Source organism: Petaurus breviceps, unplaced genomic scaffold (genome assembly GCF_028583685.1).
Source record: "Petaurus breviceps papuanus isolate PSGF00001 unplaced genomic scaffold, PetGlider_PUasm1.0 90822, whole genome shotgun sequence".
Lineage (NCBI taxonomy): Eukaryota > Metazoa > Chordata > Mammalia > Diprotodontia > Petauridae > Petaurus > Petaurus breviceps.
Window position 1 is genome coordinate 8,927,651 of NW_027187351.1, and position 15,459 is coordinate 8,943,109.

Here is a 15,459-nt window from a genome sequence, read left to right on the forward strand (position 1 = left end):
GGACTTGATGATTTCTGACATGGAATTTATTTCAAAAAACACTGATTAAGCACCTTCGTTATGTGAGGCACCATCCTAGGAGCCAGTGATGTCAAGATGGAAACTAGCTTCTTAGAGTTTAAATCTTAGGAACTGTGTACCTTCACTGGATCACTATAGTACATTCTTTTTTATTTATCCAGAGGCTCATGTGATATTATTTCTTGATGAATATATAGATTTTATTTTGGTTTGAGAGTTAAGTGACAAGGGATACAAGGGCAAGGCATTCATAGCTATACATTTGGAAGCTAGGGAAATGGGAAAGAAAACACCCATGACATCATCAATGAAAGCACCAAACCAAGCTTAATATTTTGGTTAACAAAGGAGGTTTTGGGAAGAAGCGCCTGCCTCCTTCACCACTATTCTACTACCAGGGGAGTTAAGTCCTTTTTCTGATAGTTATTTTGATTTTGCCAACTCCAGCACATTCCATTTATGAAATTTATTATTCATGTTACTGTTATTAAACTCACCTTAGTTACAATCAGCACCTCTCTTTCTTGTTTTGATTTTTAAAAATATATTTGAAGAGAGTTGATGAATATTAATAGAAAGCCCACAACATTCATTTTCATATTTGAACCAATATTCATTTTATTCAAAAGATATCATCAGGTATTACTGGAGAAGCCTACATAAATAAGAGAATTGACATTTCAGAATGAAATATTACATTTTCTGCCCATGATTTGCATAGGTTACTGAAATGTTATTCTTAAAACAGTATTTCTTGTTACCCATCTCTGATGCATTGACCTAGTACATTTCAGTAAGGATTTTCTATGTGACAATTTTTCCTCTTGAGTTTACAATAAGCAAGAATTTCATCAAGTTTAACATTGAGCACAGTACTAAAAAGTAAATAACCTGACTTCATGATGCTTTAACTTAACTACTTAATGAGGAAGAATGGCATTGTCCATGCATTGAGGATTGTCCTTAATAGTATTGCAATTACAATCAAAGTTACAAGGGCAATATGGAACCTGAAAAAATGTGAAAATAAGATGTGCTAAAAGTAGAGCCAGAGTCATTCTTTCTTTATGGTATGAAGTAAATAGTATGGAAATCCTACCTCCAATTTCTTTATTGTTGAGTAAGAGCCCATTGGTTTGTAGTATAACTGAGGAAAAGGGAAGTATGGTGAACTGGATGCATGTTAACAAATATGGGAGGTCCTAATATGTTCCCAGGATATGGCATGTTGCCATTGACCACAGCCTCTTGGAACAAGATAAAGTCATTCAAATAGTTAACAGATGTTAAGTATAGTTGAAATACAAAAGTCTTATTGCTAAAATTACTTAGGGTCATATTGAGATTTGGCTCTTCGTTCATAACTTAACTGACTTGGCAAACAGAAAGTTGAGATCCAGGAGCAAAATGTATAATATCAGGGCCACACACTATGTGGAATCTCATAAACTACTGAAAATATGTATGCTGTGTTAAACCAACTTGATTAAGTATTAACCAAGTATGCAATATTGGGGAAATCTGCAGTCAATTTTCAAGTGAATTAAAAGTTATTTCTGTCACAGCAATATATGGCATTCTCCAAGTTCCAATACATTTATACACTGAATTGTTTTATTATTTATACACAAACCCTTCTATTTACCTGGTAGCGATGCTATGCTTTGAGTCAACAATCTTCTTTTTAAGAGCCCAGTTCCACTTCTGCCCATCATTTCACATTTCCCAATACAGTAACAGTAATGTTTTTCTGATGAGATGTATGTAGGTGAGATTGAGCTTCCAAGTTTCACAACCCAACTTCATTCATGTCAAACATTGAAGGAGGCCTGTGCTACTTTAGAATTTGTTGTCTTATTTATAGCTTTACAAATAAAGCTCCCAGCTTCCATCACTTTGTAAAGATTAACTCCCTGGTCAATGGAAAAATGAGAAAGAAGAAAAGGGAGAAATTAGATAATGAAAGTCTATTAGCAGTGTTACTAGCTAGAATTTAAAAAGAGCTTTCAGGTTTGCAAAGAGCTTTACAAATATCATTTAATTTTATAATCACAACTGGGTCAGATTGGTGCTATTATTATTCCCATTTTACAGATGAGGAAACCAAGGCAAGCAGAAGATAAATGACTTGCCTAGGGCCACCCACTCGCTAGTAACTGTCTGAGGCCAAAATGGATCCAGATCTTCCTGGCTCAAGGTCCAGTAGTCTATTCACTATGCCACCTAGTTATCTCTACTTTTTCTACCTGGTTCAATAATTATCCAATGCTGATTTCATCATTCTAAACCTAAATCTTTCACATTTAGTTCTCCTTATGGAACACAGTATTAGTGTTTTGATTTGTTCTCTTTTATAATAGTAACAGCTTAACTTTATGTGACATTTTAAGGCAACATAGGATAGATTCAGTTTTAAGAACACTTAAGTTTGAATCCTGCCTCAAACACTTAAAAGCTGTGTCATCCTGGAAAAGCACTTCTCTCTGACCTCGATTTCCTTATTGGCAAAGTGGGGATAACAGTTCTGAAGGGGATCTTGTAAAGATCAAATGAATAATATACAGCAAGCACTTTGTAGACCTTAAAGAGCTATGTGAATGTCAGCTATTATCAAATACATTCAAAATATATTTTATCTGCATTATCTCATTTGAAAGTCACAATGGTCCTGTGAAATAGGTACTATTATTGTCCCTCTTTTAAAGATGAAGATATTGGATCAGAGGAGTAAAATGACTTGCTGAAGGTCACCCTCCTAGTAAAAGTTTGAACTGGAATTCCATCCTGTATCTTACTGGGTTTAAGTCCATCACCCTCATGATTAAGGCCTATAATTGATCGTGAGACCTATAAATTCTAAATATGTTTTTTTTTAATTAAAGCATAGTCTATAATATTACCCATATGAAATGTCATGGGACAGCCACAATATAAATATTATATTCACTGATGAACTAGATGAAAGGCACAACAGACTTAGAAGAGACACAAACAAAAATAACTCAAGAGATCAAGGAATGAAGCAGCTTCCAGATGAGGACACATGAAAACATAAGAAATCTTTATTGTTGCAAGATATAGACTTAACGGGACAAAATGCTTTAAGACAATAATCTTTTTAGGTCAAAAAGAAATTACAGAAATAATTTATGTGTGAGCTTGTAGAAATTTTCCAATGACATTTTAAATTAAAAAGAAAATGGAGCTAAAAATAGTTATAGATGTGCTAAAAAAAGGTTTAGGGCAGAGTTTCTTAATCTTTTTGCATGTGTCATGGCCTCCTTTATCATTCTGGTGAAATCTCTGAACCCCTTTTCAAAATGATGTTTTTAAATGCATAAAATAAAAGACATAGGATCATGAAGAAAACCAACTATATCAAAATATACATTACAAAGTTTGTGGGCCTCAAATTATGAACTCCTGGTTTAGAGGCAGTGTATTACAGCAAATAAAGATCTAAACAAATAAGAGGTCTTAGAATTACAAGAAGTTGAATCTGAATCTGAATTTGACACATAATGGCTCTATGATCATATAAAATCACTTTATTCAGTTCTTTGGTAACTTTCTAAAGCTATAAATTATAGACAGTTGCAATCTGCAACTATGAAGACAGTTTCCATACCTGGACTTCCCAAACCTGATAAAATCAATAAAAATATTTAGCTAAATTTATCTATAGCAGACCACTAAGTGTTTTTTAAGGTTAAAATTGGCATATTACTGGTCTGGATGAGCTACAATTTTATCCTTGTGTAGTATGTATGTCCCAGTGTCTCAATTAAAAATAGTGCTAGCAGAATGAGAAGTGGGGAGCAGACAAGCATTTATTAGTACCTATTATGGTCCATGCACTGCACTACGTGCTTTGCAAATATTGTCTCATCTGATCTTCACAACCTCCCTCAGAAGTTGGTGCTATTATTTATCCCCATTTTACAGAGAAGGAAATGGAGGGAAACATAAGTTAAGTGAATTGTCTGGGGTGACCCAGATAGTCTCTGAGGCTGAATCCAAAGACTTGCTAAGCTAGGTGACCCTGGGCAAATCAACTGTAAAACAGTAATAACACCTTCAAGGATTGCTGTAAGAATCAAATGAGATATTTATAAAGCACTTAGCACAGTGCCAAGGATATAGTAGATGACTTAATAAATGTTATTTTTCCCCTTTCTTACTTTGGTTTAAAAGTGGATTTATTTGGTCCTTCTTTACGGTTATGGAATGCTCTCATGGTTTGCATTCTTTGTAAATATAATTTTGCATATGTCCTTGGTGTTCCAAAACAGTGATGGCATTTTTCAGAAACTTACAGAAACCTACATGTGTTTATGTGGTAGGGGGTGCAGGTGCTGGTGGGATTTAAGTGGTACAATGGATAAAGTGCCAGGTCTGGAGTCAGGAAGACCTGGGTTCGTATTTGACCTCAGACACTTACTATCTATAACCCTGTACAAGTAACTGAATCCTGTGTGCATCAGTTTTCTCATCCGTAAAATGAATTAAAGAAAGAAATGGCATAACGCTCCCATAACTTTGCCAAGAAGACCCCAAATGGGGTGATGAAGTGTCAGACACAACTGAAAACAACTGAACAGCAGCATATGTGAGCATATATACACACAAATATGCATATAAATGTGTATACATATATATATATATATTCCCTTTTAACTGGTTTTTACTATGCAAACGTTTTAGTGGTTCTTGAGTTGTGTTTTTGAGTTTGAGGATTTTGAGTTCCCTTCTCTTTTTTATTAAGAAAAAATAGCCATGAAAACATTGTTTTTTAAAATCTACTACATGTAAATGAATTTCATTATTGCTATTTCTTGTACTACTATTCCCAGAACCAATAGTTACTTCAGGTTGTATCTTACTTAAGGAAACCCCAATGCATCACAGAAAACATAAGAACTCTTTACTGTTGCAAGATAAAGACTTAGAGAAAAAAATTTTAAGGCAATATTTTTTTAGGTCAAAAAGAAAATACAAAAATAATTCATGCATCAGCTTGTAGAAATTTTTCAATGATATAAATGAAAAAGGAAATGGAAATAGTTATAGAAATGCTAAAAAAAAATTGGTTTAGGGCTTCTTAATCTTTTTGTGTATGTCATGGCTTCCTTTATCATTCTGGTGAAATCTCTAGACTCCTCAGAATGATATTTTTAAAGGCATAAAATAAAAGACAGAATCATGAAGGAAATCAACTATATCAAAATAGTTATCAAAATATACATTTAAAAGTTTGTAGGTCTCTATTTATGAACTCTTGGTTTTGAGGCAGGTCCTTAGGTGCCTTCTCTGTTGGATCCAAGGAACACTCTAGTTTGAATTCTCTCATAAAGTTGAAAGGAAATTTTGTATGATTGCCTACATGTGTTAGCTGAAAGTTCCTAATTATCTTCCAACAAGTGCTCACAGGAGACTTTTAAAGCTTCATCAACCATCAAATCCTCTCATCACCTCCTCAGAATTCCATTTGTAACAGTCATTTAAGTTGGATTGTTGAAATACATGCAAAGAAAGGAGTTTCATTTTAGCAGCTTTCTACCCTTTTATAGGACTTAACATGTCAAGTAGAACAAATTTTAAACTGTCATTATTTTGCTTCTCAGAGTAATAGCCTCATCTTTTAAAAAAAAGTTTTCCTTTAGGTCCTCCATCTCCTAAACATGAAAAATATTATTGCAATATCTCATAAAATAACAGAGTTTATACTTAAAGCTAGAGACGGTCGTGCACAGTAAGGGAAGACTCAGGGCTTTTGAGATTCAAGTGATTCAGGTATATCAGGTATATTCAGTGTTGAATGAGACCTTAATGACTAGAGTCCTTTTTATTTTATGGATAAAGAAACTGAGGCCAAGGGAGGTTAAATGATTTGACTAAGTTCACAGTGCAGAGGTCAAGTTTTGAACCCTGGTTTGCTAAGTTCAAATTCAGCCCTCTTGTCACTACCTTGTGACTGACTTCTCTTGTTCTATGGTCATAATCTTGTTTTTTTTTCTCCTGAAATTGATTTAATCCCTTTCTAAATGGAGTGCCATACCTGGTGTGTGTAGATAGATAGAACCCAAGTCATTCTGAGATATAATGTGGTCCCAAGGAATGACCACTGCTTTTGGAGTCAAAAGATCTGGGTTGAAATTTAGTCTCTGTCACTTCCTACCTATGTAACAGTGAATAAGTCATTTTCTTTCTCAGAGTCTCAGTCTAGATGACCTCTGAAGTATCTTCCAGCTTTAAATCTGTAATGCTATGACTTGGGATGCAGTGCAATAAAGTGGAAAGATGGTTGGATCTGGAGTTAGAGCATCTGGACTAGTATCCCAGATCTGCCACTTACTACCTATGTAAACAAGGGTTTGCCTCTTATGCCCTCTAGGCTCCAGATTCTTCATCAGTAAGTCAGGGAGGAAGGGAATAAGCAGTTTTATAACACCTACTAGGTACCATGCACTGTGCTAATCATTTTACAAATAATATCTATTTTGATACTCACAACAACCTGGCAAAGTAGGTGCTGTTATTATCCCTTTTTTACAACTGAGAAAGCTGTGACAAACCAAGGTTTGGCAAGGGTCATGCAGCTAGGAAATGTCTGAGGCAAGATTTGAACACAGGTATTCCTGACTCCAGGCCCACTTTATTCTCTGTGCCACCTAGATATTTCCTAGGCAAACAGAAGTTAAGTAACTCGCCCGAAGTTACACAGCTAGTGTCTGAGACCACATTTGAACTCAGGTCTTCCTGACTACAAGCCCAATTCTCTATCTATTATACCATCTCGACATCATTAAATGAAAAGTCTTAAATTTGATGATCCCTAATATTCCTTTGCCTTTAAATCTAAATTTCTGACACTTAACGAGTAATAAATGTTTATTAAATATTAGGGCATTTAAATGGTTTTTTTTACCAATATCTAATAAACCTAACCCTTTTTCATAGTTGATTAAAAAAATCATTGAATTACTCTGAACCTTAATTTCCTGGTTCATAAATCAAGAAAAGAATCTGTATTATCAATCTCTTGAAATTGTCATGAGTATCAAGTCAGACCAAGTGAAATATTATATGTAATGTGGAAACTTTGAAAATTTTATCCTTTAACAGAATGTAATCTCCTTGAGGACAGGGGCTGTCTTTTTGCCTCTTTTTATATCCCTATAGCTTAGCACAATGCCTGGAACATAGTAGACACTTACTAAATGTTTGTTAATTGACTCCATTTCTGTCTTTATAACCATGCTGCCTGGCTAGTCCAGTGTTTGACACTTGACAAATGCATGGTAAATTTGTTTTGATCTATGGCATCTGGGGGTGGGCTGGGGAGCATTCATCTAGACCTATGATTTCATTTGTTCAGGAATTTCCCATTAGGAAACTTCCCCCACTGAGGCAGATCAGAAATTTTCCAATAACTTCAGAGTTTTAGAGAGTTGTCTCTGGCACTGAGCTTTAAATGACTTGTCTAGGATGATTTGGCCAGTCTATTGCAGAGGTAAGACTTGAATTCCTCCTATTTTCCATACTGTGGAGCTGAATCTCTATCCCCTATGCTATGCTGCCTCTTAAACTGAAGTATAAAGTGTTGCAACAAATGTAAAGTATTATTGTTCTCAATGATTGAGCTGTAGCAATGTTGTTATTTTAAAGTTATCTCTGATATTGGATTTTCATCTAGAAGTTTCAGCACACAGCAGGAGTGAAGTAAAACCTTGACCTTAGAATGAGTTTTCAGTTCTTAACAAATCTTCTGATCTGGAGCTTCATGGAATACATGAATATTATTTGAATGCATTATAATGACTTACTGTATTGAGTCCCAGACCATTCAGCATATATATCAAATCCTCTGTTGCTACATTCCCAGAAGCACCTTTTGCATAAGGACAACCACCTAATCCAGACACGGCTGAGTCCACAACATTGATTCCCATCTGGAAAGCAAACAAACAATAGCAGTGGATTTTTTTTTCTCAATTAGCAGCATATAGTGACAAAATTTTCATTGGATTTTTGTAGGTAAGCAAAGGATCAGTTCTTCCACAAATATTTGGCTTCCAAAGTCTAACGCCAGAATGACCTCACTTTAACCCTGACTTTTGTCTGTCTACTGAAGTTGGAGAAGGGATACAAGAAGGTCTGCCTAGAGCTAACAGAAATCCTGTCTCATATAAAATATAAGCTCAGAGGGCAAATACTGTTGTTTCTTCTATCTATGGCACCCAGCATAGTGACTTACACATTTCTGACCATTCCTGTGATTTCATAAGCATAGGTAATTCCTGGTGAGGAGCTCCCTCTCTGCCAATGCAGATGAGTCCTTGATCTGCAATTTATAATCTTACTGCATCCTGAGGGCACTGAGATGCTGTGCAACTTTTTTGAGATACACGTAGCCTGTATGGGTCAAAAGTTGGGTTATAGCAGCAGAGGGTAGGGCTGGCAGGTCTGCCACACCAGAAACATTTTTAAAGTGGGTCTGGAGGTTTGCTATACTTGGCATGCCAAAAGTCTTGGTGCAGTTTGAGGCTTTAGTAACTTAAGACTCCTACAGAGTGCTATGTAGAGCATTTGCAACCTTTAGAAGTAACATTCAGTTCTAAATTAAGCTTTAATATCTTTCAACTTCCCCAGGATTTTTTGAACAATCTGTATACCTTTTATCTGAATATCGGATGTTTGGCAAGGTTTATTAGACAGACTTAGGTTGACCATAGGAGGATGACTTTTTCAGTTACAATAATTTGTAAAGACCTTTTTTATAGATATGGAGAAGTTATTCATTCAGTTGAGAGTGTTTAAATCAATAAAATGACAGGTGTTGAAACCCACTGTGCTTTGGCTGGGGATACAAAGAAGGAAATCTGAACATCAACCCAAGGAGCAAATTATTATTATTATTATTATCTTCTCTTTTTTTACAGACAAAATTTGCTTTTTATTTAAAGAGTTTGCGTGGAAAAATCCTGCTTTAGATGTCAGAATTAGGACAAATCAGCAATCTCTGAAGTAGCTAGGGAAGGTTTGATGAATGAAATGGAGAAAGGGCTTAGTCCTAAATGTTGCATAAGTCTCCACAGGTGGCAAGATGACTTGAGAGGATATGACACAAGGCAGATATCATAACTGTCTTCAGGTATCTGAAGGGCTGTCATATGGAAAAAAGGAGAGATTAGTCTTGTTCTCTTTGTTCCTGGAGGACAGAATTGGGAGAAAAGGGTAAAAGTTGCAAAGAGGCAGATTTAGGCATCGTGGCAATAAAACTCTCACAATTGGAGCCATCGCCAAAAAGAATGGGTGACCCTCAGGAAGACATGGTTTTCTCCTCCATGGAAGCATGCAAATTGAAACTGAATGACCACTTGTCAGGCATATTATACTGGGGACCTGAGAAGTGAGGTTTCGGTAAAGGACTTCGGTGGGACATGGTATTTGAGCTGAGGTTTGAAAATGCTGAGATGGGGAAGGAGTATATTCTAGTCATGGACGACAGCTTTTGTAAAGGCACAGAGATGAGAGACGGACATGGGGAAGAGTAAGTACACCAGTCTGGCTGGATCACAAAGTTCACGAACGACAGTAATGTGTAATGTCTGGGAAAGTGGCCTGGAATCATGGTCAAGATTTTTCAATGCCAATTGAAGGCATTGGAGGCAATGGAGGAGCTCCTCGAATGTGCCTTACGGCAACAGGGAAGTGCTGGTGATTCTAGAGCATGTCAATGACATGGTTAGAGCTGTGCTTACCAAATAACACTTTTGCAGCTGTGTGGAACCCTGATGATTGGAAAGTATGAATCGACAGGGGCAAAGTTTCTTTGTCATGGGCTTAAGGTGGCGCTAGGAGACTCTTAGATTTTGTTAACTCAAGGCCAATGTGTTCTTTGCTGTTCTAAGATGTTCAAAGTGAAGAAGTATAAGAAGGATGAGTGGGGAGTGGTAGAGGTAACAATCAGAGCTGAGGTTTTGGATGAGGTGTAATGAACACTAAATGTGACTGCAAATTCATTGTTTAGGACTAACTCACTGTGCATTTTGGGGGAAATTCAAGTATATAAGAATGTGAGATACCTGAAACTGGTTCCTGTGAGTAGAGAAAGCTCTTAGCAGGGAGCAGTGGGAACACAGTGGGACAAGTTTCAGGAGGGATTTTCCTGGGGTTTGGCTACCAAGGGAAGACAGCTTGTAGCATCTTATTTTAATTCATTCTTTTCACCAACCTAGTTGGTGATAAGCTCAGCCGTTTCTAGGCTGCTGGAATGCAAGTGTTGTCAGCACACTTTAAACTCTGGAACCCTAAAGTAAAACCCAGATGCCCTAACAAATTCCAGTTCTGCAGAGGAGTGATCCTATAAGTACTATGTACTTATCTCTTTCCAATGAGATTACATAGGATTTTACAATGCAGTGTTCAAAGTGAAAATGCTATAGGTAGGTAAAGCAGGCCTGTTGTGCATTGACAAAGATACAAGGAAACATTGCTTGATGCTTTGAGTTCAATTGTCCTCTGGTAAATCATCTAAATAGCAAAACTTGAAAAGCTTTTGTACAAGGATAGAAACAAAGTTAGGATCACTAGCTTATGAAGTGACCTGGTATGTTTTAAATGAATGAGTTTTGGAAATTATTTCTTCTTAACTCTGTTTATGTTTCCACTAAGGCCTTGGACCTGATACATCTCTCAAATGACACAAAGTCCACTAGTGGGCAAAACCAAGTGAATTAGGAATGTAGGAAAAATTTGTCTTCAGTGCCATTAGCCTCACTGTGATCCCAACTGTATTCCTCACTCCTTTAAGTATCCAGTGCTATCATGATTCTGTTCGTGTCATTTTTCCACCTCCTTTTTCCCTTTAAAAAATACCTAACAAATTCATTCCGGCTCAGAAGTAAATTAGCAATAACATTTTAATGTGATAGCCTCGAAAAGGCTACTTGAATTTAGCAGGGATAAAAACTTAAAGCCAACCACATGACAAAGAATTCTAACAATAGAATATTAGTTATCATGGTGGGGTAGAGTAAGGGGACAGAGGTAGGGAACTTTATAGTCAGCAAGGCTTTCTTAGGCCCCTGAAATCACTCCTCAGAGGCATAGACATTGATTTAAGCAGACTAGCCTTGCATGATGGAGCTGACACACTCTTTCCTAAGGGAGCCAAAAGATGAAGCCTTTATCCCTTTCAGTTTCCCCTTCTCTTAGTGAAACACTGAGTCTTAGGTGTGGGTCAGCTTTCATCCTTAACTCCATCCCCCAGAGTATCACTAGATTCCTGGGCAACATTTCAAAAGACTTGGAAACACTGTACAGGAAGGATTTAAATGGACAAGAGTCAGTAGCCCCTAGAGTGATACATCTGGGGCAGCATGAGATTACTTCCACAGCATCCAGCATGTATACGATGAGCGTTTTTTTTGTTGTTATTGTTCCCCCTCTTCTCTGCACCAGAGGTCAGAAGACAGGTTAACCCTAGGAGTTATCCATTGCCCTGGCCAGATCTCTCCTTACTATGAATTTTGTTGACTTAGGAAAAGACCACAGTCTCTGTCTCAACTGGCCTCCTGTGAGTCAGCTTAGCTATGGGCTGAAAGGAGCCAACCACTCCTATCTCAGCACCAGAAACATATTTACCTTTTGCTTGTTACAGAGGTCAAAGTGAAGTGTTTTCCACTGTCTTCTATGTCATACTTATGAGACTCATAAAATGAGACAAACTGGGGCTCAACACATTCCACATGTCCTCTTTTACTTTGCTATTTGATTACTTTGCAAGAGTCTCAAATGCCTAAGGTCTAAGAGAGATGAGTGGCAGGATGACCTAGTAGTTAAACAGGCAGTTTCAGAGACCTGAGTCAGATGTTCATCTTTTACTACTGACACAACATAGCTGGGTGATCCCTTCCCCTTTCCCACTCACTTATTTTATCAGTACTCCCAGTCATATCTCTAAAGCTATAAAAGCAAAGATGCCATGGCAACTTTCATTGACAGTAAAAGTTCCTTTCTGAAAGTTCATTACACTATTACACAGACAAAATCCCAGATCTGTAAAAAAAAAAAAAAGTCCTGTATCACTAACTAGAAGAGATTGGAACACCCCAATGGTTCATTTCTCTTATTTGCCATGGTGTCAGCATATCTGACCAGTGGTTAATACCTTACTTTCTATAGGCACTTGTGCTACTTTTATAATTTTTTTTCTAATTATTGATAAGCAAGTTGTTTTTCTTTTTAAGGTTGATCAAGAATACCAGCTCAGGGGTGGCTAGGTGGCGCAGTGAATAAAGTACTGGTCCGGGAGTCAGGAGGACCTGAATTCAAATCAGGATTCAGACACTTAACACACACACACACACACACACACACACACACACACACACATATATATATATATTTTTTTAAATAGAATACCAGGTCAAATTTACATGATCTCAGTAGTCTTCAGAGGTATAAAATACTAAACTCTTTGAAAATTCCCTTTCATAAAATATTATAACATATAATACTTATAAGTTATTCAATATTTTTATAACTAGTTTAGTATTCATCTGTTTTACTAATTGAATTCTATCTTCTACCAACAGAAGCTCTGCAGAAAAATAGTATTATCTACAGCCTTATGAAGCTTGCCTTCTGACATCAACACAAAGTTTTAGGAATTTGAAAAGGAGGAATGAAAAGAAGGAAAAGGTATTATGTCCCCTCTCCTCACCACATGTTCATGGTTCTCCTCCCTCTTCTTAGAAATGATTACATTTCATTTCTGCTCAGTATGAATCAGAAAAACAAAGAAACAACTTCCCCCCCAAAAAAAAAACCCTGTTTTGCAAGAAAGACTCACCCCTCTCCCCATAACAGCTATTCACTTTGAAAGGAGAAAAAACTGACAGTTTTACTTTTTTTTTTTTTTTTTTTTTTAGCAATCGGGGTTAAGGAACTTGCTCAAGGTCACACGTCCAGTTATTTCTGGGTGTGGTGCTAAGTATCTGAGCCCGGATTTGATCCCCAGGTCATCCCGACACTGGAGCTGGTGCTCTTTACTTGCTGAGCCACCTGGCCGCCCCTAAGCAATTGGGGTTAAGTAACTTGCTCAAGGTTACATGGCCAGGTGTTTCTGGGTGGGTGCTAAGTGTCTGAGCCTGGATTCGATCCCCAGGTCATCCTGACACTGGAGCCGGTACTCTTACTTGCTGTGCTACCTGGCCGCCCCGAGTTTTACTCTTTTGTATTATTTCCTACCATTCAAAGGATAGAACCAAGATCTGTGATTTCATTGGTATTGGGAGCTTCCAGGAGAGAAAACTACCTTTATTAGTATAGGTTGCTACCTTCTCTGCAACTTGTCCACTTAAGGAGTTGCCTAGAACTGAGAGGTTAAATAACTTTGCTAGAGTCACATAGTACTATTTAAATGATAATAAAATAGTGCATGAAAGACATTTCTTTTTCCTCTTCATGAAATGAACCCCTTTTAATGGAACCACAGGTAGTTAGGTTAGATGTCACTGTCATAAGATCACCTGTAGGCAAAGATCACATGTGAAAATTTGAGTGGGATTGCTCCTGTCTCAAAACTAGTAATTCCTGCATTGACATTTAAACTAAATAGGCCTTGACACAAATAACCATAAGGTGTCACTGTTGCACCAAAGACTCTCTGGTTCACATTGCCCTTTCAGAAGAAATCATGATACTTAGCAATAAGAGAAATGAGAAACTACTGTGTTCCAACTGAAGAAGATAGTAATCTACAGAAACACAACATAAAATCACAGTGTTTTCCTTTAAGGAAAAATAAAGACTTCCACAAACCATTCAAGGTACCAAAGAATTAGTGAAACAGCTTGAAAGGGATTCAAGGGTCACCTAGTTCAACCTACACTTGAACAAGATGATTCAGTAGCATCCCTGAAAACATGGTATTCCAACCTCTACTTGAAAATATCTGCTGACGGAAGCATCCCATTCCATTTCTGGACACCTGGACCTACTTGTTAGAACATTTTCCCTTATTTCTTATTTGAAAAGTCCATCCATTGTTCCAGGTTCTGTCCATTAGGATCAACTAGAACAATAATAATGTCTCACACATCAATCCTAGAATAGGGAGGCAGAAGATCTTGTTTCAAGCCCTGATTTTGAAACTTATTACCTATGTAAATGTAGGTAAGGTGCTTTACCTATAGAACTCAATTTTTTCAACTGTAATTTGAGGGGGTTAGACTAAATAACATTCAGTGTCTTTTTCAGTCTTAATTTCTATTAGTCTATGACATATTTTCACATAATTTGTCAATTATTTACCACTACTTTACCCAACCCCTAAATCTTCTCTTTTCTAGACTAAATATCATTTACTCTTTCAAATGATTCTGATCAATGTTAAATTCAATTTTAAAAACTGATGTTGTTCCCAATTATTCAAAATATCACCCTAGCCACCTTCTTTTGGAAACATTCCAACTTGCAATGTCCTTCTGAAAATGTTGTGCTTAGAAATAAGCTGAATACTCCAGATGTGATCTAATTCCAGACAGTGCAGTAAATGTTTTTGATACTCTGTTTCTATGAATGTAGGCTAAGATTGTGTTAGATTTTTAGGTTCTACCATGTCACATTTTGATTCATATTGGCCAGCAGTACACTACAAAAAATCAGCTTTTTCATTTATGCTTTTTTATTTTTTTAATTATTTTTTTTAAAGCAATTGGGGTTAAGTAACTTGCTCAAGATTACACAGTGATCCCAGGTCATCCCGACTCTGGGGCCGTTGCTCTTACTCACTAAGCCACCTGGCCGCCCCTAAGCAATTGGGGTTAAGTAACTTGCTCAAGATTACACAGCCAGGTGTTTCTGGGTGGGTGCTAAGTGTCTGAGCCCGGATTCAATCCCAGGTCATCCTGACTCTGGGGCCAGTGCTCTTACTGTGCTACCTGGCTGCCCTATTTATGCTTTTAAAAAAAATCATGTCTCCTTATAATGAATTTGTGCAGTTTTTTAAATTCAAGTATAGGATTCATTCCAATTAAATTTCATTATTTTAGATCTGTACCATCAGTCTAGGTGGTCAATATTTTTTTTCTCTCTCTTCTGTGATCTAGTAAGTCAGCTATTCTCTACTGTTATCTATAAATCTGATAAGAATGGCATATACACTTTCATTTTGTCAGACAAATATTTAACAGAACTAGATGAAGTATCGACTCTTGGGGCATTCTTTCCACATTAACATCTATCCATTATTCTTTAGATCAAATTGGGCAAAGTTATGAAACTATGTGACTATAGAATCATCTAGCTGACATCTCCATCTTTATTATGAGTATGCCTTGAGAAATTTTGGCAAATTTCTTACTAATTGTAATGTAGGCATATTATATGTATCGCATTCTCTAATCAAAAAAAGGAAATTATGTTAAC

General features: G+C 36.8%; 1 protein-coding gene across 1 annotated transcript in view; it reads right to left on the reverse strand.

Moving 5' to 3' along the window:
* Positions 1-620: 620 nt before the first annotated feature.
* HMGCLL1 (3-hydroxy-3-methylglutaryl-CoA lyase like 1) overlaps positions 621-15,459 on the reverse strand; it is a 281,965-nt gene continuing 267,126 nt past the window's right edge. Inside the window, exons 8-9 of the mRNA XM_069070749.1 lie at positions 7,848-7,973; positions 621-1,934 (exon numbers count right to left, since the gene is read on the reverse strand). Coding sequence (XP_068926850.1) covers positions 1,833-1,934; positions 7,848-7,973 — 228 coding nt within the window. The 3' untranslated portion in view covers positions 621-1,832. The remainder of the gene's footprint in view (positions 1,935-7,847; positions 7,974-15,459) is intronic.